Raw genomic sequence first — 22768 nt, forward strand, 5'->3', positions numbered from 1 at the left:
GACAACACTGGTTTAAAGAAAAGGTCTCCACTGTATGGAGACTTTAGTTCAATGCTTCTCAGGAAGGTAACTAAACAAATGCAGGGTTTGAATACTTTGTAAAGTTTATACTTATATTCACTTCCATTACATATATAACTAAAAATCTAAATACCAGAATTTGCCATTTTAAATTGTTCAGACCGGCATACCTTATTAAAAGGCCAATTGACTGATTTCAACACTTTGGCTTCTGCCAGTGGATGACACAAATACAAATAGGTGGATAAAATTATTTATCTTGGAGGTGTAGGTGGAATACATCAGAGTTTAGTCACTCAGCACAATATTATTTTTGCTCCAAATGGGGAAAAAAGCTTCCCAGGCACCAAGCATACTTGGTCGAATCAGTCTAGCATGTTTAATTTCTTTAAAGCTTTTTAATATGGAAGTTCTCTAAGGCAAAATGTCTACCACCGATGGAATGAACACCCATTTGGTCAGATTGACTTGAAACTTGAATGGGTCGATTAGTGGATGCTCTAGGCAAAACTACCAAATGTGACCCTTCCAACTATAACTGTTCCTCAAGTCAGTTCAGGGTTATTGAGCATCTTCTACACTCAATTAAAAATGATTTTATAAGTCATGAACCGAAGGAATTTAATCTGTTGTTCAGGGAGTCTGCTCTCACATTCTGCATTCCTACAAGGTGTTGCATCAAAACATAGTCAGGTTTGTCACCCATCAATGCCACGGAGTCAGTAAAAACCTCAGACGACATGTCACCAATCTCCATTTAAAAATTTATTGTGCACCACACCTATAAATATTTCTGCATGGTTCCTAGCACATGCATTTTTTTAACCTGAAACAATGCCTGCTTGGTACATTCCAGTTGTTGCGTGACCACATGCAACTTGGCAGGAAAAATGCTCATCACACAATACTGTCTGCCCAGAATGATTTCATGCCAATATGTTCCTTCAGGAACCATTGTCCAGTAAAAAGGAAAAGTACAAAAGCACAAAAGAGGGGCCTGGTCGATTCACCCTGAAGACAGGTGCCTCATTTAGTGAGTAGCAGTCAAGTCACTAGGGCATAACATTCATTTGCAGATAACTCAAAAGAGTTCTCTTTTGTTACAAATATCTTGACAAGATAATCTTTACTCCTTGGTGGCTCAGAGGCTACCATACAAGTATTTTTCCCCCAAGAATTGTATATCTTTTTTATCTTACCCAATGAAAATGGCTTCTAACATCAATTGTAAGGCGCATTCATAACATTGGCTCCTATCCCTAAAAGCAGCATTACTAGGATCTTGCCCTTTAGCAATCCAGTATCAACAATGCAGAGAGCTTACTTGTTTGCTCCAAAATTATAAGCTAATCAACATTATTTTGGATTGCACTTAATTTTGGAAACCCAATTTCCAGATCAGAAATGCAAAGAAAAGTCCATTTTTTTCTACACAAAAAGTGCGCCTTAACTTTTCGTCTAAGACGACATCACTACAGCAAAAGAATTTAATTTTCCACTTCTCAGTGATTTTTGAGTGATAGAATTCCAATGTGTGTGTATTTGGTGCTGTGAGGCTGTGACCACAGGTTACTGGTTTAATTGCCATAAGACATTTCATACATGCCCCAACAGCGAGAGGCGATGTTCATCCTATCAATCTAGCCTGGATCTGATAGGTGCAGGGATTGCTGCTAAGATAATTTGCCCATCATCAATTCTAGGTCAAGGACTGTTTCGCATCAGGCTCGTGTAAAATGTAATCCTGAACGTGCTTTGGTTCGTGGTTTATCTGTGAAAAATGCTATACTTGTATCTTAGTTTAATGTTGCTTCAAGCTGCAAAAGGTTTAAAACAGAAGCTGCTCTCCTCACAAGCCTCAGATATGTGCTCCTTAAATTCTAGCTAGTTGTGCACCCCCAATTTTAATTGGCCACCACTGGCAGCTCCTAAGCCACAAGCTTTGGAAGACACTCCTGAAACCTCCCTATCTTGCCTTTCTCCTTCAAGACACTCCTTAACGCTCATCTCTGAGCAAGCTTTTGGTCATCTGACCTAATATCTCCTTACGTGACTCAATCATGCTTCATTTTATAATGATCCTGTGAAGTCCTTGGGAAATTTAATTACATTAAAAGGTGTGATCTAGCTACAAGTAGTTGTTATGGAATGGCATGCAACCTATATCAAAATTGATACAGATTTGACAGGCAGCTATATAATTCATAGCTGTGGTCATGTGTAAAAGTGGAGATGGCCAACGATCACAAAAGGAAATTGGACGGACATTTGAGAGAAATAATCTTGCTGGGCACTGGAAACAGAGCAGACCAATGGGACTCTCAGGATTTCTCTAGTGAGCCAGCATGGACTCGGTGAACCAAATGGTCTCCTTCTGTGTAATAATGACAATGGCTAGAATGCAATCTCACTATCTAGCAAAGCATGAGGGCTGAACATGGTTTACTTGACAGCTTCAAATTTACTTTACATAAAATAATGAAACAAACTAGATTTATAGAGTGCTTTGGAATTTTGCAAAGTGCTTTACAAAAAACTGGTGACTTGTGAAGTGCAGTCACTGGTTTTGTGTAGGAAAACATTACAGTTAATCTTCACACAACAACAATGGCCCAAAAATCAAAGGAACCAGATCATCTGTTTGTGGTGGTTACTTCAGGGAGCACTGCTCGCCATGATATCCAGAGAACTCCCTTTTTGTTTAATCTTCTTTAGATTCTTTGAGGGCTCCAGTTTAACATTTCATCCAAAACACAATGCAGCATTTACAGTGCTGCACTGAACTATCAGCCAAGATCATATGTTTAAGCTTGCTTTTCAAATTTAAGCTCATAGAATTCTGATTCAAAGGCAAGAGTACTACCAACTGAACCAAAAGCTTCTACGGAATAAACATTTGAGGTCAAACTGCTAGCCGGTTATTGCAACTAAGGCATAACACACTGTGTGGATACAAAAAGCTCTAATATTGTCCGTGCAGTGTCTTATGCCAAAACACATTGCAAAACTAGGGACTGCATTCAAAGAAAGACGGCTCAGCTAATTTAACTAAAGTATAATTTACAATTCAAAAACCAATATAAAAGCAGTTGTCTAAAGTGAAATATTAACTCCTTGTGGGCTGATTCAGGTTCTCATTTAGTTAAACCTATTAACAAATATATGGCAGAAAATTAAGTTCCAGTTTACCAGGAGACCTTTATTGGCAGACTAAAATTATAATCAAGTCATAATGACAGTGACCTGTACATAAGCACCAATTAATACAGGTCTGTGACTAATCTATCAGGTGTATAACGGTACGGAGCTAGGGTGACCTACGTACCAAGTTTCCTTCTATGTTAACCAAAATTTCATACTCCTTCCAACATAATCTACCATTCCCTGGCATTCTAAACCAAACAGAAAAAGGGGTAAAAGCATGAGTGGTGGCTGGGGAACACAGGAAAGTTAGGGCCAAGAAGAGTCTTAAAGATGCTTTCAACAGCAGAGGATAGCAAAAATAGATGGCAGAGAAGAGTGTTACAATAGATGGTTGAAGGATGGCAGAGCAAAGAACAAGAGTGTTGCAGGAAAGGAGCTGTGTGTAAGAACACACAGCTGATGTTTACAGAGTTTGGCATGGTCATGGAAAGATTTGAAGGAGAGGACAAGAACATTAAAATCAAGTGGCTGGGGCACAGCGCAGGGGTGACAAGGCACAAGCTGAGAAACTTGGATGAGTTGTTTTGTTGGGAAGAAACTGGCAATGGAACCACTAGAGAAATCAGGTCTCAAGTTACTAAAGTTGCAAATTATTTTTGCACAAGGAAGGCAATTTGACATGGTTGCAATCTTATAAAGCTGAAAAAAAACAATGCTGATAGTCCATGTGGAAGCTGAGCTTGGGGTCCAGTGGTACATGCTCAGCACATGTGGGCTTGGGCTAAATTGCAATCAGAGAAATTAAGTAAAGGCCAGTGTCGCAGGGGACAAAGAGGATGGCAATTTTACGAAGATTTAGCTGAAACAATACCCAAGCAGCAAAATAAAAACAGGTCAGAAGCTAGGAATGCTGTGGTGAGTAACTCATCTCCTGACTCTCCGAAGTCCAGTAAGAAGTCTCACAACACCAGGTTTATTTGGTAGCACAAGCCACTAGCTTTCGGAGCGCCGCTCCTTCATCAGGTGAGTGGGATTTCAGTTCACAATTTCAGGGCATATAAAGACACAAACTCAATTTGCAAAATAATGGTTGGAATCCAAGTCTTTACAGGTAATCAAGTCTCGATTGCTTGAGACTTGTGAACTGAAATCCCACTCACCTGATGAAGGAGCAGCGCTCCGAAAGCTAGTGGCTTGTGCTACCAAATAAACCTGTTGGACTTTAACCTGGTGTTGTGAAACTTCTTACTGTGTTTACCCCAGTCCAACGCTGGTATCTCCATATCATGGCTATCTCCGAAGTCCACCATCTATAAGACAAATCGGGAGTGTGATGGAATACTCTCCACTTTCCTGAATGACTGCAGTTCCAACAACACTCAGATAACTTGACACTATCCAGGAAAAAGCTGCCCACTTGATTGGCACACCATCCACAAGTATTCGCTCCTTCCACCACTGATGCACAGTAGCAGCAGTGTATACCATCTACAAGATGCACTGCAGCAACTCACCAAGATTCCTTGGACAGCACCTCCCAAGCCCATGCCATTACCGACTAAAAGGGCTAGGACAGCAGATGCATAGGAACACCACCATTTGGAAGCTCCCCTCCAAGTCACTCGCCATCCTGACTTGGAAATATATCACCGCTCTTTCGCTGTCACTGGGTCAAAATTCTGGAATTCCCTTCCTAACAGGACTGTGGGTTTACTACATCACATGGACTGCAGTTGTTCAAGAAGACAGCTCATCACCTTCTCAAAGGCAATTTGGGATGGGCAATAAATGCTGGCTTAGCCAGCGACACCCACATCCTATGAATTATAACAAAAATTATCAGCATCTTAAAACATCCAAAAACTCTGTCGTGCAGTTACTGTAATCAGAGAGGCAAATACAGCAGTAAATGTGTACAAAGCCAGGTCCTAGGATAACAAGAATAGAATGATCAATTAATCGGATTTTCTTGGTGATTGAGGGAGGAATGTTGACCGTTATATTAGGAGAACTGTGTTCTTCAAAACTACACATCTCTTATACCTACTGGATAGGCAGATGGGAGCAAAGGAGACAGAGGGGTAGAATTAAACATCAGTGCACATTGAATAAATTAATTTTTTACGTTTCAAAGTCTAATCTCCCAACACACTAAACTCTACCTGAAGCAGCCAAGCATCAGCTACATTCCTAACAATTTGTATCACCTGCAAATTTCAGTTCATGCTCCCAACATCTACAACCAGATCATTAATAAATAGCATAGAGCAATAACCCCAACACCAGTGGGATACCAGTGATGACCAGTGTGCAAATAGATCCAAATCTACCTATAACTACTTTTTGCCTATATTGAGAACTGCTTGCCAATTCTCAATATACATTGCAGCGTCTCCAGTCCAGAATGCTTGGGTTCATGACATTTCTGCATTATAAAATAACTTCAGAATGCCTAACGCAAGTGAGAGAACCGGAAAACCCTCTCGATATAAATATTTTCCTGACATAGTGATGAAACATTACAAAGCAGTAATAAAAATGGCTTTATTTATCCAAATACTGTCACTTCCATGTTTCTGCTCCCAAAGTACTGTTTTGATGCCGGGGGTTGCTTGGGACTGCTCAAAAAATTCCAGACAAAGAACAGATTTCCAGACCAAAGAGATTTGCACATATTACCACCAACACTTACCTTTTGTACAGAAGCCTCTTGTGCAGTATCTTATCGAAAGCTTTTATGAATATCTAAATGGACAATGCATACTGGGCTTCCTTTATTGAACATCTTCATAAGTTCTTCAAAAAGTACTATTAGATTTGTAAGCCATGACTTTTTATGCAGCCATGTTGTGCCACCCTAACATACCTCCCTCTATCCAAGAAATCTTATTGCATAGCTAAAAATTTAATTAAGCATCTTTCCCATCATTGATGTCAAACTAATGGGCTTTTGGTTATCTGGGTTTATCTTGTCACCATTTTTAAAGATGTTAACTACATTAGCCTCCTTTCAGTCCATAGGAACAATCGCAGAGTTCAGTAAGCTATTAAAATAATGAGCTACAGGCACATCACAAGTCCCATTGCTGATGTCTCTCAGGTGAATACTGTCTGGCCAGGCTGCTCTTAATTTTTTAAATACATCTACAACAATATGTACATCCAATTTAATATATTCAATTCTGATAGTCAATTATCATCTTCAAGAGTGATGACCAATGCAAAGCATATTATTTCCACCATACCCACGGAGTCTTTTGTAACCTTGCCTTCAATGTCCTTCAATGGTCCAATACAGTCTCTGACACCTCTCTGGCTTCTCACAAAGTGAAAACGCTTTCCATTTTACTTCCACAATTTTTTATCCTTTTTCATTAGTCTGTTAATCGATCAAGCAGCCCTTGTTTTGTTATTTCTTATACTCAGCTGTTTAGTTGATTTGTTTACAACAACAACTTGCATTTATATACCACCTTGAATGTAATAAAAGGTCATATAGAACAATTTCTGTTTATATCGCTCATCTACCATAAGACCATAAGACATAGGAGCGGAAGTAAGGCCATTCGGCCCATCGAGTCCACTCCACCATTCAATCATGGTTGATTTCAACTCCATTTACCTGCTCTCTCCCCATAGCCCTTAATTCCTCGAGAAATCAAGAATTTATCAATTTCTGTCTTGAAGACGCTCAACGTCTCGGCCTCCACAGCCCTCTGTGGCAATGAATTCCACAGACCCACCACTCTCTGGCTGAAGAAATTTCTCCTCATCTCTGTTCTAAAGTGACTCCCTTTTATTCTAAGGCTGTGCCCCCGCGTCCTAGTCTCCCCTGTTAATGGAAACAACTTCCCTACGTCCATCCTATCTAAGCCGTTCATTATCTTGTAAGTTTCTATCAGATCTCCCCTCAACCTCCTAAACTCCAACGAATACAATCCCACGATCCTCAGACGTTCATCGTATGTCAGGCCTACCATTCCTGGGATCATCCGTGTGAATCTCCGCTGGACCCGCTCCAGTGCCAGTATGTCCTTCCTGAGGTGTGGGGCCCAAAATTGCTCACAGTACTCCAAATGGGGCCTAACCAGTGCTTTATAAAGCCTCAGAAGTACATCCCTGCTTCTGTATTCCAAGCCTCTTGAGATAAATGACAACATTACATTTGCCTTCTTAATTACGGACTCAACCTGCAAGTTTACCTTTAGAGAATCCTGGACTAGGACTCCCAAGTCCCTTTGCACTTTAGCATTATGAATTTTGTCACCGTTTAGAAAATAGTCCATGCCTCTATTCTTTTTTCCAAAGTGTACGACCTCGCACTTGCCCACGTTGAATTTCATCAGCCACTTCTTGGACCACTCTCCTACTTAATTATTTATTCCTGTCCTCTTCCTACCTGATGTTACTACATGTTTGGAATCTATGTAATAATCAAGGTCAGTAAAGCCATCTTTAAATATATGTGTACTATCCCCATGCTGAACTAGTTTAAATGCTTACTGAAATCAAAGTCAACACCTTCTGCCAGTCTGAGTTCCCAGAAAGTTTAGATGGAACCATTCCTTCTTAACAATCTACTTTGTCCATTGAACACGTCTCAATTGTCAATGAAATAGAGCTTATATCCAAAGCCAGATGTTAAATCCAAGACACAGCTATTCCTCTCCAATGATCTGGATTCTGACCAGCTCCATCTCAGTGTTGTGGGCAGAATGGAAGATTGGGGGGTTCATGAACAATGACAGAAGTGCTTTATTCCAAAGCAACATGTTCCAGGATACAAGAGAAAAATGGGAAGAGTAAATCCAGTAGTCGAACAGAAGGATGGATTTTTCTGAAGGAGGAATGTAATGGACAGTTTTGAATAAATGCAGGGCTTGTTAGATGATATGGAAAGGCTAATGAGGTCAGTAAAAATGGGCTAAAGATAGGAATCATGATAGAGATGGGGCAGAATCACAATTGTTACTGCGTGGAAAGAGACCATTTGGGCCGTCATGTCTGTCCTTGCTCTCCAAATGAGCTATGTACCTAGTGCCTTTCTCTGTTTAACCCTGTAACCTTGAACATTCTTCCTTTTCAGGTGAGAACCCTATCACAGTACAATCTTAATGCATCATCACCATTACCTGCAATAACATCCTGAAACAAGCAAATCCTGAACACTATTCAATCATTGTGCAGTCACTCATCTTAAAGCTGTCAGTTGAGATCTGCTTCGTGGATGAGATGAGGGGAGCTGTGCAGTGAGAGATGGGGCATGGGCTCAGTTGGCAGCAAGTTGATAAAAGAAGTGCCATGGCATCTTAACAGAATGGATAGCTGATTTAATGCAAAGTAGGGCACTAATATGGTGTCCAAAGTGAAAATAGAGAATGGGTGGGAGGAGGTCAGAATACAATTGTTAGCTGTGGAAGAGAAGATTTTGGAGCTGTTGATGCTATGCAGGATGATCTTAAAGTGCTATGAGAATTTGGCTGTGTCCATAGTTCAAAGGTAGAGCTCGCCATGGTCAAGCAGAGGACCAATGCTTTTTAATTTCTTGTTTATCATTTTCTAAATTAAAAATCAATGACAATGGATCAAGGCTCAATGTAGAAACCAACAAGATTGAAATAAATCAGAAAATCAGAAAATAATAATTAGAAGTTTAAGCAGCATTGAGAAGTATTCAACAGGTTTGGGGTCCTGAGAGAGAAATTACAGTAAAGGAAAAGCCCAATTTCAAAATATAGCTCGAACCCTGTCCAAGCTCTACAATTCATTTGGAATAAACTCTAGACTGAGATGCTGCACGATTTATTCTCAAACAGCTGAGAATTATCCTTATTACCACGACGACATCTCAGAAAATGATAATGGCAAGGAATATAGAAAACAATTTTTATTGCAAACTGTGGGGCAGAGCCATATTTAGAGGCTATCAATATAAATAGTCATCAAGAAATCCAATAAGAAATTCAGAAAAGTATTTACTCCAAAGAATGGTGAGAATGTAAAGTTTATTTATTAGTCACAAGTAGGCTTACATTAACACTGCAATGAAGTTACTGTGAAAATTCTCTAATCATAACACTCTGGCGCCTGTCCGGGCACACTGAGGGAGAACTTAGCATGGCCAATGCACCTAGAATCATAGAATCCCTACAGTTCAGAAGGTGGCCATTCGGTCCATCGAGTCTGCACCAACCACAATCCCAACCAGGCTGCATTTCTGTAACCCCACACATTTACCCTGCTAATCCCCCTGACACTAGGGTCAACTTAGCATGGCCAATCAACCTAACCCGCACATCTTTGAACTGTGGGAGGAAACCGGAGCACCCAGAGGAAACCCACGCAAGCACGGGGAGAATGTGCAAACTCCACACAGACAGTGATCCGAGGCCGGAATTGAAACTGGGTCCCTGATGCTGTGAGGCAGCAGTGCTAACAACTGTGCCCCCATGCCTCCTAACCAGCACATCTTTCATTCGCAGGCACAGGGAGAACATGCAAACTCTGCGCAGGCAATCACCCAAGCTGGCAACTGAATCTGAGTCCCTGGTGCTGTCAGACAGCAGTGCTAACTACTGTGCCACCATGCCTCCCCGAGAATGTAGACCTCTCTACCACAGAGAGAGGTTGAAACAAATAATATAAATTAATTTAAGGGGAAGCTAGACAAACATATAAGTGAGAAGGGGATAGTTGGTAAATTTAGATGATAAAAGATGGGAGGAGGTTTGAATGGAGCAAAAACACTGGAATGGACTGATTGAGCTAAAAGGCCTGCTCCTGTGCACATATCCTATGTAAATAATAAATTAGCTGCATAAATTCTACTGGCAATTTTTAGCCATGATGTGGAGTTGCCGACATTGGACTGTGGTAGGCATTGTAAGTAGTCTCACAACACCAGGTTAAAGTCCAACAGGGTTATTTGGTAGCACGAGTTTTCGGAGTGCAATGCTCCGAAAGCTCGTGCTACCAAATAAACCTGTTGGACTTTAACCTGGTGTTGTGAGACTACTTACTGTGCAATTTTTAGCACAGCAGGAAACCCAGCTCTAAAACTAACAATTTTAATGCATCTAAATTAGCAACTTTCTGTATATTCAGGCATAAATTTCATGATTGGTCAGTACATGAGCCTGTGGCAAATTTGAAATGTCCTCGTATTTGTTTTAAATGATTTTCCCAGTCACTCTTCACAGGTGAAAGGAGTTCTTGCAGTGCAAATGTCCAGCAGTTAATCCTGGAACACAAACACTTAGCACATGGAGTATAATGTGGGAAATGTGATCTTGTCCACTTTGGCAGGAAGAAATAGAAAAACAGTGCATTTTTAAAATGGAGAAAGACAACAGAACTCAGTGGTACAGAGGGGGCTGAGTGTCCTTGTACATGAATCACAAAAAGTTGATGTGCAGGTACAGCAGGTGATTAGGAAGGAAGGCAAATGAAATGTTGATTATTGCAAAGAGATGGAATATAAAAGTAGGCTTTTTTTTTTTACTGTTGTGCAGGGCATTGATGAGACCACATCTGGAATACTGTGCACAGTTTTGGTCTCCTTATTTAAGAAAAGAGGTATTTGCATTAGAAACAGTTCAGAAAATGTTCCCTTGACCGATTCCTGGGGTGAGAGGGTTATCCTAAGAAGAAAGGTTGGGCCTTAATCCAATGAAATCTAAAAGAATGAGAGGTGATCTTATTGAACCAAATAAGATCCTGAGGGAGCTTGGCAAGGTGGATGCTGAGGGGATGTTTCCCTTGTGGGAGAGACCAGAAGTAGGACACAATTTAAAACCAATTTACTCAGTTAGTGGTAGGGCGTGGGGGAGAGTTACAGAACAAAGAGATCTAGGGGTACATGGTCATAGCTCCTTGAAAGTGGAGTCAAAGTGGTGGACAGAGTGGTGAAGAAGGCATTTGGCATGCTTGGTTTCATCAGTCAGAACATTGAATACAGGAGTTGGGACATCTTGTTGAAGTTGTACAAGACATTGGTAAGGCCACACTTGGAATACTGTGTGCAATTCTGGTCACCCTATTATAGAAGGGATATTATTAAACTAGAAAGAATGCAGAAAAGATTTACTAGGATGCTACCGGGACTTGATGAAGTTATAAGGAGAGGCTGAATAGACTGGGACTTTTTTCTCTGGAGCGTAGGAGGCTAAGGGGTGACCTTATAGAGGTCTATAAAATAATGAGGGGCACAGACAAGGTAGATAGTCTATATCTTTTCCCAAAGGTAGGGGAGTCTAAAACTAGAGGGCATAGGTTTAAGGTGAGAGGGGAGAGATACAAACAAAGAACAAAGAACAATACAGCACAGGAACAGGCCCTTCGGCCCTCCAAGCCCGCGCCGCTCCCCGGTCCAGGATTGAATCCTGAATCCAGGATCCCCGCCCAATTTTCCAGCCTATCTACATACCAATATCCTATCCACCGAGCTGTCCCCCACAGCTACGATGCTTTGTTCATTACAACCTATTAACTCACCCCCACCCCCCCATTCCAGACCATGTGATCTCCAGGGAGAGGCGAAAACCCAGAGTGAAAAACCCCAGGGCCAATATGGGGAAAAAAAAATCTGGGAAATTCCTCTCCGATCCCCTGAGGCGATCGAAACGAGTCCAGGAGATCACAATGGCCCTGATCGGAAAATGCTTCCCAACCCTAGTCATTTCCACTTCCACGAGAAACCAGGAACAATTAGCCCGCGCCGCTCCCTGGTCCAAACTAGACCACTCTTTTGTATCCCTCCATTCCCACTCCGTTCATATAGCTGTCTAGATAAGTCTTAAACGTTCCCAGTGTGTCCGCCTCCACCACCTTGCCCGGCAACACATTCCAGGCCCCCACGACCCTCTGTGTGAAATATGTCCTTCTGATATCTGTGTTAAACCTCCCCCCCTTCACCTTGAACCTATGACCCCTCGTGAACGTCACCACCGACCTGGGGAAAAGCTTCCCACCGTTCACCCTATCTATGCCTTTCATAATTTTATACACCTCTATTAAGTCTCCCCTCATCCTCCGTCTTTCCAAGGAGAACAACCCCAGTTTCCCCAATCTCTCCTCATAACCAAGCCCCTCCATACCAGGCAACATCCTGGTAAACCTCCTCTGTACTCTCTCCAAAGCCTCCACGTCCTTCTGGTAGTGTGGCGACCAGAACTGGACGCAGTATTCCAAATGCGGCCGAACCAACGTTCTATACATCTGCAACATCAGACCCCAACTTTTATACTCTATGCCCCGTCCTATAAAGGCAAGCATGCCATATGCCTTCTTCACCACCTTCTCCACCTGTGACGTCACCTTCAAAGATCTGTGGACTTGCACACCCAGGTCCCTCTGCGTCTCTACACCCTTTATGGTTCTTCCATTTATCGTGTAGCTCCTCCTTACATTATTCCCACCAAAATGCATCACTTCGCATTTATCAGGATTGAACTCCATCTGCCATTTCCTTGCCCAAATTTCCAGCCTATCTATATCCTTCTGTAGCCTCTGACAATGTTCCTCACTATCTGCAAGTCCTGCCAGTTTTGTGTCGTCCGCAAACTTACTGATCACCCCAGTTACTCCTTCTTCCAGATCATTTATATAAATCACAAACAGCAGAGGTCCCAATACAGAGCCCTGCGGTACACCACTAGTCACAGGCCTCCAGCCGGAAAAAGACCCTTCCACTACCACCCTCATACAAAAGTGTCCAGAGGGGCAATTTTTTCACACAGAGGGTGGTGAGTGTCTGGAACAAGCTGCCAGAGGTAGTAGTAGAGGCGGGTACAATTTTATCTTTTAAAAAGCATTTAGATAGTTACATGGGTACAGAGGGATATGGGCCAAATGCGGGCAATTGGGATTAGCTTATGGGTTTTTTTTTTAAAAAAGGGTGGCATGGACAGGTTGGGCCGAAGGGCCTGTTTCCACGCTGTAAACCTCGATGACTCTATAAGGAATCTCCCATTTAAGACGCAGATGATGAAAGTTTGGGAGTCCATGGAACTCTTTTCACCAGAGTGATAGAGACAGGATCACTGAATATTTTTACCACAGTGGTGGAAAGGATATCAGAGTACGCAGGATAGTGACATTGAAGTCATAATCAGATCAGCTATGATCTTACTGAATGGTGCAGCAGGCTCAGGGCTTACACCTGCTCCTAATTCATATGTTTTTATATCGCACATCATTGTATTATATGGAGAATAACATTGACAAAAATGTCCATTGAACACAAAAACATGAATGGCTGGATATTAGAAAAGCACCAGCAGCTTTACTGACTTCCCTGATTTTTTCCAATCATTTTCTCTTCATTGAGGAACATGAATGCAAAATACCCACTGCCAGACATTCAAATCTGATGCCTCTTGGTTAAAGTTAGAGCCCTCAATACTTCACTGAAGCAGACAGGAAAGTGGGGACACTTGATTCGACTCTAATTTTCACTTTTAAATTTGTATAATGCAGAAATACGAACATTTGAAAAGAAAATCAGCTCCATGAAGTCTGCCATAGCCTGTCAACAACACAACATCACACCATTCAACATGTTTGTCATTTTTTCAAACTATTCATTCCAAATAGCAATTTACTCCCTATTACAGGAAAGGCACTCTTCACTCATGAACCTATCCAAGTTCTCTTAATGGATTACAGTAATTCTGTACACACCACAGGGTCTTGGGAGGTTACTACACACAAAAAAATAATAGCTCTGTGAATAGAAATAATTGCTAGCCACAAAGTGGGCTCTTCACATATGGATTTTATTGGTACGACCATCCCTATCCACTTCAAGTAAACTGGCTTACTATCAACTCCCCATTTATTATATAAACCGTAATCACGTACATACAAGGCCTGTATTTCTCCAAATAATTTGAAGCCTATTCTCATTACTGATAGTACTAAAATGTTAAATTAAAGTCATCCTGTCTGCTCCTTCCCAAAGACTTGTATTTAAGAGTGGGGATGAAAATGGAGCACAATAAATCTTATATTGCTTCAGTAGCATGGTCTTAGTTTATATTCAATGGTCCTAAGCATCACATTATAAAACTATATTTGTTAATTAACTATTAGCCCTAGATCTCTTTTTTATCAGTTACTTTGAACCATGCATGGTATGAACACACGAAGGAGAATTAAAAAAATTAACTGCTCTCTGGAGGTCCAACCATCCAGATGTTGAAGCAAGTAGGCTGCACATCAACATAGCCAACATTTATCTTTTTCTGGGAAAGGCATAAATGAAAACAAAACACATTAGGCCTAATAGAGAAAGACCTGTCCCACCAGCCCTTACCCCAAATGTAATCAATCAAACTTCAGGAGATGCACTAGTGGATAATGCTGTTGCTCTCATCTGGGGCAGCGCAGTGGCACAGTGGTTAGCACTACTGCCTCAAATCGCCAGGGTTCATTTCCTGGCTTGGGTCACTGTCTGTGTGGAGTTTGCACATTCTCCCCATATCTGCATGGGATTCCTCCAGGTGTTCTGGTTTCCTCCCACAGTCCAAAGATGTGCGGGTTAGGTGGACTGGCCATGCTAAATTGCCCCTTAGTGCCAGGGGGAATAGCTAGGGTAAAAATGCATGGGGTTATGGAGATAGGTCCTGGGTGGGCTTGTGATCAGTGCGGACCTGATGGGCCAAATGGCCTCCTTCTGCACTGTAGGATTCTATGATTATAAAACTCAAAGCATCAACCAGGTCAAATTTAATTAACAATCTTTAATTTGTGATTTCCTATAGTTATCCATCAAAAGTAATTATTGTCCCATAATCTCACAATATCTGATTTCAACCCCAATATTTTTCCCATCTATTCAGTACTTTATCAACACTTTTTGGAAGTAAAGGTACACATTATTAGCCAGATCATCGTCATCTACCATTCTGGTGAGCCTAAAATCAACTAGGTTGGTGGCGTAGGTCCTAAGCTGCCTCAAAACAATGTTTAATGATCCTTATCACCAACCTCCAAGTGACCAAAAATCAGACTCCACATAATGGCGTTCCAAAATAATTTGTGCTAAACTCAAATTTACAGACCCCAAACAGTCCAGGGTTGTGAATCTTCCCTTTTAAAAAAAATAACAGGAACATGAATCACTCTTCAATCCATGAGGAGGGGGTCAAGACACTGAGTCTATGCTCTTGCAGTATGAATTGCCTGGGCACTTCTCATGATTTGGCAGTACCGGGGAGATGCAAGCCAGGAGAACTGAAAGAAGGCAGGATAAAAATGTCTCAGAGCACTCAGAATACTGGCTTTTTATTGAATTGGCTTCTGCCAACTTGTCTCCCTCCCGAAGCTGCAGCACCTCAGTTTTGCATCTCCCAGTTCTTTGGTGTCTACAGCAGAGAATCTCTTATGTTCCAAAAAATTCTACTTCTGCTTCACAAACTGCCCTAAGTCATGCTCATTAATAAGAAAAATATGAAATCAGAGAATTATATAAAAAAAGGACAGAATATATGATTTTGAAATGGAAATTGAATTACATCTGTGCCCTCGCCTGATTAGCAAATCTGAGTTCACCTAATCTCTACTAATAGTTAATGATATACTTTAAAATTTTAAATAGAGGTCAAAAATTGCAGTCAAAATTCAACTTTTGAAATGCTCATTTGATGCTCTATTGCAACATTACTAGCCTTTTAACTGATTTTCTTTTCACACAAATCTTACTTTGCTGGGCTTTCTTTTAGAAGAGTAATGACAATTATAATTCAAGGCAAACAATTCTGGTTAACAAAAATCTGGAATACTTAATAACACTAATCTAAAATCATTAATTACTGAATTAGTGCTCCTCATATGTCAATTTATTGACATTTAATACCTCTTTTTTCCTCCAAAAATACACTTTTCTTATGCTGGATTCAACAAATGAATCCTAAGTAACGTTAAAAATTGACTGCACATAGTTCATAATTTATCGTAGTAGCTCACTCAATTAGAATCACTAAACTGTAGAACTCTTGTAGATTTGCATTTCTGAATGGAGGGCTGTGACAAGTGGTGCTCCTCAGGGATCAGTGCTGGGACCTTTGCTGCTTGTAATATATATAAATTATATGGAGGAAAATGCTTCTGGTTTGATTAGTAAGTCTGTGGACGACACAAAGGTTGGTGGAATTGCAGATAGCGATGAGGACCGTCAGAGGATACAGCAGGATATAGATTGGTTGGAGACTTGGGCAGAGAGATGGCAGATGGAGTTTAACCCGGGCAAATGTGAGGTAATGCATTTTGGAAGGTCTAATAGATGGGAAATGTACAATAAATGGCAGAACCCTTAAGAGTATTGACAGGCAGAGGGATCTGGCTGTACAGGTACACAGGTCAAAGTGGCAACGCAAGTGGAGAAGGTAGTCAAGTAGACATACGGCATGCTTGCTTTCATCGGCTAGGTCATTGAGTTTAAAAATTGGCAAATCAAGTTGCAACTTTATATAATCTTAGTTAGGACGCACTTGGAATATAATGTTCAAGTCTGGTCGCCACACTACCAGAAGGATGTGGAGGTTCTGGGGGTACAGAAAAGATTTAAAAGGATGTTGCCCGGTATGGAGGTCATTAGCTATGAGCAGAGGCTGGAGAAACTTGGTTTGTTCTCACTAGAATGATGGAGATTGAGGTGCGACCTGATAGAAGTCTACAAGATTATGAGGGACATGGGACAGAGTGGATAGTCAGAAGCTTTTTCCAAGTGTGGAAGAGTCAATTACTAGAGGGCATAGGTTTAAGGTGCAAGGGGCAAGGTTTAAAGGAGATGTACGAGACAAGTTTTTTTTTTAAACAGAGGGTGGTGCGTGCCCGGAACTTGCTGCCGGGGGAGATAGTGGAAGCAGATACGATAGTGACTTTTAAGGGGCGTCTTGACAAATACATGAATAGGATGGGAATGGAGGGATACAGTCCCCGGAAGGGTAGGGGGTTTTAATTCAGTCAGGCTGCATGGTTGGTGCAGGCTTAGAGGGCCAAAAGGCATGTTCCTGTGCTGTAATTTTCTTTGTTCTCTTTGTATATCATGCATCGTGCTTAGAATATATTTTTGATAAAATTTTCTCAGTAAAATTTAAAAAATCAATGGGACACAAAAAGGGCAAATGGTCAGTTTTGCTCCAATCCCCTATTGCTAATAGAAGGGTGGAGATGATGGAGATCAGATTGGGTTGCTTGTTTTGTGAATATGGCACGTGTAGCCGAAGACAGTTCCTTCATCATCCGCTTCAATGGTGCAGATCACCTCAAGATGAGAAGTGACAAAACTCTAACCTAGTAACAGTCATGGTGAAATTGCATTTAATGTGTAGATTCATTACCAATAGATGAAAAATAGACTACCGACCTGGAGTTCTGAATTTGCTAATAGCGCATCATATTATGCGAGATTTAATCCAATATCAAAGCAGTTGCATGCAATTACCTATTAAGCCATGACAATTTAACAAGTCATTGCTTGGATTTTAACTCCAAGATGATTGGCTAAAGTCAGTTACCTTGAATCTTTAGTCCTGAATTACTTAATTCTTAACCTGCCAATTGTATTGTCAAGTATGTTTATATACTAGCAAAGACTTAAGGAATATATCTCAAAATAAAAGTTTCAAAATACACAAATTAGATTTTGGATCCAAGCAACAAGTTCTACAGTTGCCACGACCTTTTTCAATCAACTTTCAGCATTATAGACTTCAGCAAATTGGTTGAGTAGTAAAACAGGATTTGTGTAATAAAAACAAAAAATATGCGGGAAATACTCGGCAGATCAGGCAACATTTGTGGTGAGAAACAGAGTTATTGTTTCAGGTCTGAGATGAAATTTCATCGACCTAAACCATTAACTCTGTTTCGCTACATAAATGCTGCCTGATCTGCTGAGTATTTCCAGTGTTTGTTTTGTTTTTAGTTCAGATATCCAGCATCCACAGTATTTTGCTTTCATACAGGATTTGTGTAGGCATCTTTATTAACTCGGATTACAAGATTTAGGTGGTGCCTTTCACCCATTATATGAGTAATGGAAATCCCTATTAATTATAAACTCTCACAATGGGAACTTCCATTGCTTATTAGGCAAACAAACTTAAAAGAAGCCAAAATGTGGTATCTCCACCTTATAATCAAATTAATTTTAAATGAGGTTTTCAAAGAAAACGGACTTATTTTCTGATCTTTTTATGCACTTTGACAGTCAAATGCATCATCAGAACATCTCCATGTTCCCTCTGTAAATTAGGTAAAAGTGATTAATCAAGACAGAAGTTATCCCAGGTCTGAAACCTCTATAGTTGTAGTATACCATTTACTTCTCATTACATCCAAGTAACATTACTTGGGAATCATTAGATTGCCTTCACTAGTGACAGACAGATGGAGTTATGGTGACTTTAAAAGAGGGACTCTCACCACTTCAGCTGTGTGTGTTAATTTAGTTCCCTCATACCGTTGGTAACTCCTCTCCAAGCCATTTCCCCCCGATGTCTTCAGCACTCACTGTTTAAACAAAGATTTAGAAAGACAAAAGAAATACAGAAAAAAATCAAAGGGATATCAAAGCTGGTCCTAATCCTTGCTAACTGGCTGTTTTCAAGTTATTTTTTTTAAAGGTCCTAAGGATGAGATAGTCTTTACGTTTGACCACTGAGTAGTGTTGCAGAAAGTTGCAAGATTAACACCACAAAAAAACCCCACAGCAAATCCCCCAAGTGAGTATATATTTCAGACGTGTATGGAATTTGATAGCATCTTCAGCACCAAGGAATGATTACAAACACAATGTTGACAACTGGACAAGGTCAATAGACAAATTGTAATTATCATATGAATCAGATGATCAATTCCACCCATGAAACTGCTCGAGGGTACTTAAGACACGATGCATGTATTTTATGCATCTGCAGATTTTTCTTTCCCTGCCAGAATGGCCCTCAGCACAGCGACCAATGGCCAGCCTGTCCTGTGTCACAGGTGTGATGGAAATAGAGCTTTATAATAAGTGGAATCACTGGGAAATGAAGTAAAACAGGAACTGCACACCAAGATATTGAATGTTTCAAAATTTAAAGTTTATCTATTAGTGTCACAAGTATGAAGTTACTGTGAAAATCCCCTAGTCGCCACACTCCGACACCTATTTGGGTACACTGAGGGAGAATTTAGCGTGGCCAATGAACCAGCAAGTTTTCCAGCTATGGGAGGAAACCAGAGCACCTGGAGGAAACCCACGCAAAGAAACATAGATAGTAACCCAGGCAAGAATGATGCAATTCCATAAATAATTCCACATTTCCAATGTTCCCAGATTTTCTGTACAAATCTCTAATAAGCTTGAGTGGCACAGTGGTTAGCAGTGCTGCCAGGCACCCAGGTTCAACTCCTGGTTTGGGTCACTGTTCTCCCTGTTTTTGCGTGGGTTTCCTCCGGGTGCTCTGGTTTCCACCCATAGTCTGAAAGACATGCTAATTAGGTGTATCGGCTATGCTAAATTCTCCCTCAGTGTTACCCGAACAGGCGCCAGAGTGTGGCAATTAGGGGATTTTCACAGTAACTTCACTGCAATGTAAGCCTACTTGTGACACTAATAAATAAACTTTAAACTGAATGCAATGAAGGGATATGGTGAACCAGATCAACAGGAGCTGCCCCATACTTCACTGTAGGGATCCTATGATTACTGGAGGCTCTAATCTCCAATACACACACACACAGGCAGGCAAAGAAACCTGGTTCACCGGATCTGAGGCTTCCCATTGGCTAAGCCAAAAGCGTGAAGTCCCACCCACTCCAGCAGCCGCAGTCACTCATTGGCACGCGTCCACCTCGCCAACGGCCAATCACAACGCCCGCTTCCCAGCGACCGGCGACGTCCCGCTCCGCCGATTGGCCAGCACCCCGGGCGCGGTACTCCCATTGGCCAGGCCCGCCGTCACTCCGGGGAGAGGCTAACGCTAATTGGCCGAAGCCGCGCCCGTCAATCACTCGAAGCCAGACGGGGCGGGGCGCTGGGGCTTCGGTCCACCATATTGGCCGGAGAGTCTCCACAAGCGGACATATTACTTCGATTCATCAGGGGGGGAAAAAACATGGACATTAACATTTTTCAACGACAGTAAAGGAAAAAAGGTTGACCATTATCGCGCTTACCGTCCCTGGATGTTCCCATGAGCTGGTCGAGCATGGCTCGCATTTGGGCCTGTGCCGACATCTTTCTGGCAGGATCCGACACGCAATTTCTTTTTTTATTTTTTTTTAAAAAAAGCAGATACCGCTATTTAGCTACGAAAGTTATCCGATTCGCCACAAGATGGTCGTTTTTTTTTAAAACATCCGAAGCCGCCGGTTGGCATCCAGGGCCTCAGGTTTTTTTCCGCTTCTTGTTTTGCTCGAGCGCAGCGCCCTCGTCTCGAGCCGCCCGGCCGGAACTGACGTCACGGCCAACGGCCCCGGCTCGTGACGTAGGCTCAACCAAGTTCAAAATTGGAGGGGACGTGGAGGAATGGAACATTCCAACCACCTCAGCCCCAGATCCTCATTTCTGGTCCAAATTCAATGTATTCCATGGTCAAGCCAATGGTCTGAAAAGTGGCACCTTTCAATTCCTGGGCTAGCCCAGTGAAAGAGCCAGCATATTGTCATTGCTAAACAAAAAAATGTCAAATCTGAAGTTTATTTATTAGTGTCACAAGTAGGCTTATATTAACACTGCAATGAAGTTACTGTGAAAATCCCCTAGTCGCCACACTCTGGCACCTGTTCGGGACACTCAGCCAATCCACCTAACCAGCACGTCTTTCAGGACTGGGAGAAAACCAGAGCACCCGGAGGAAACCCACGCAAGCACAGGGAGGATGTGCAAACTCCACACAGACAGTGACCTAAACCAGGAATGGAACCCAGGACACTGTGAGGCAGCAGTGCCAGCCACTGTGCTGTCCCATTGCTGATCCAAATTCAATGTACTCCATTATCTGGGTGGGGAGTCGGAGGGGGGGGCAAAGCCAAAATTGTCAAATCTACCCAAGGTGCCACAGTGGTTAGCACTGCTGAATCACAGTGCCAAGGACCTGGGTTCAATTCTGGCCTCAGGTCACTGTCTGTGTAGGGTTTGCACATTCTCCCAGTGTCTCTGTGGGCTTCCTCCCACAGTCCAAAGATGTGTGGGTTAGGTTGATTGGCCATGCTAAATTAGTGTCTGGTGCATTAGCAGGTGGGGTTACCGGGATAGGGCCTGGGTACGATTGTTGTTGGCGTAGGCTCGATGGGCCAAATGGCCTACATCTGCACTGCAGGGATTCTATGAATCACTCCAGGAACATTACACTCAGCTTTCCAGAAATGGTTGGCTTTGAATTATTTGAGTTAACAGGTTCCTTCACAGAGGCTGCAAAGAGCCCCAGGGAGATATGGTTAATATTTAGAATCCCTACAGTGCAGAGGAGGCCATTTGGCCCATCGAGTCTGCGCTGACTCTCTGACAGAGTATCTTACCCAGGTGCAATCCTCCCCCGCCCTATCCCTAGAATCCCACGCATTTATCCCAATAATCTCCATAACCAACACATCCTAGGGCACTAAGGGGCAATTTTGCATGGCCACTCCACCCAACCTGCACATCTTTGGACTGTGGGTGAAAACCGGAGGAAACCCACACAGATATACGGAGAACATGCAAACTCCACAAGACAGTCATCTGAGGCCAGAATCGAACCTAAGTCCCTGGCACTGTGAGGCAGCAGTGCTAACCATTGTGCCATCGCGCTGCCCATATTTGCAGTACATCTGTTCCACAGAAGTTCTCTTGAAATTGTACCTTAATGAAATAAAGTTTAACAACCAATTCTTTATTTTACAGCATGTTTGGTGCCAGTGACATTTTCCAGACTCAGGTCTGAACGCAATATCTCTACCCAATTGTAAACACCTAAATATTTCTAAATTGCACAGTGTAAATAGTGATGAAGGAGCAACTTTGGGAGTGATGCTGTCAGACCTACTGAGATTTTACAGCATTTTCTATTTTTGTCTTTGATTCCGGCATCTGCAGTCATTTGCTTTTATCTTCCTGATTAAAGGTGTTCCTGGATGTTCCATTTCATCATTTTCAGCCCACACTCCGCTCTCCTCTCCTTTCATCCTTCATTCTCAACTGAGTTGCCAACCCATCAGGCTCAGCCTGGAGTCTGCAGGAATTGAAGATCAATCTCCAGGATACTGCTGTGTGCAACTCTGGAGAAATTATTATTTTTAAATTCATTTTATGGGACGTGATTGTCATTGGCTGGGCCAACATTTATTGCCCATCCCTGAGGACATTTAAGAGTCCATCAGTCAACCAAAACATTCTTGTGACTTAGTTCCTCCTATGCCAATTCGAAAGCAAAATGAGTCATTACCCAATTGGTTGATGCTTGACTGTCAGCCAAACAGTTTTCATTTCCTCCCATTTTCAAACAGCGCAGAAGAGACCCTTCGGCCCGTCAAGTCCGCATCGACACATTAGAAACTCCTACCTAACCCCATCTGCCAGCACTTGGCCCATAGCCCTGAATGTTATGACATGCCAAGTGCTCAGCCAGATACT

The 22768-nt window shown here is 41.9% G+C and overlaps 1 protein-coding gene across 18 annotated transcripts in view; it reads right to left on the reverse strand.

Moving 5' to 3' along the window:
- Positions 1-20630, reverse strand: part of LOC144509199 (putative RNA-binding protein Luc7-like 2) — a 79762-nt gene extending 59132 nt beyond the window's left edge. For 10 of the 18 annotated variants that reach the window (XM_078237671.1, XM_078237659.1, XM_078237668.1 and 7 more), the window contains exons 1-2: positions 20332-20613; positions 18595-18681 (exon numbers count right to left, since the gene is read on the reverse strand). Coding sequence is in view for 2 of the 18 variants with exons in the window: in XM_078237654.1 (XP_078093780.1) it covers positions 20332-20392 (61 nt within the window). In the remaining 16 variants the exon portion in view is untranslated. Of the gene's footprint in view, positions 1-18594; positions 18682-20331 lie in introns of all 18 variants that reach the window. The other 8 variants (XM_078237662.1, XM_078237672.1, XM_078237660.1 and 5 more) reach the window with 2 other exon arrangements.
- Positions 20631-22768: the final 2138 nt, after the last annotated feature.

This window comes from Mustelus asterias, chromosome 21, assembly GCF_964213995.1.
Source record: "Mustelus asterias chromosome 21, sMusAst1.hap1.1, whole genome shotgun sequence".
In the NCBI taxonomy this organism is placed as follows: Eukaryota; Metazoa; Chordata; class Chondrichthyes; order Carcharhiniformes; family Triakidae; genus Mustelus; species Mustelus asterias.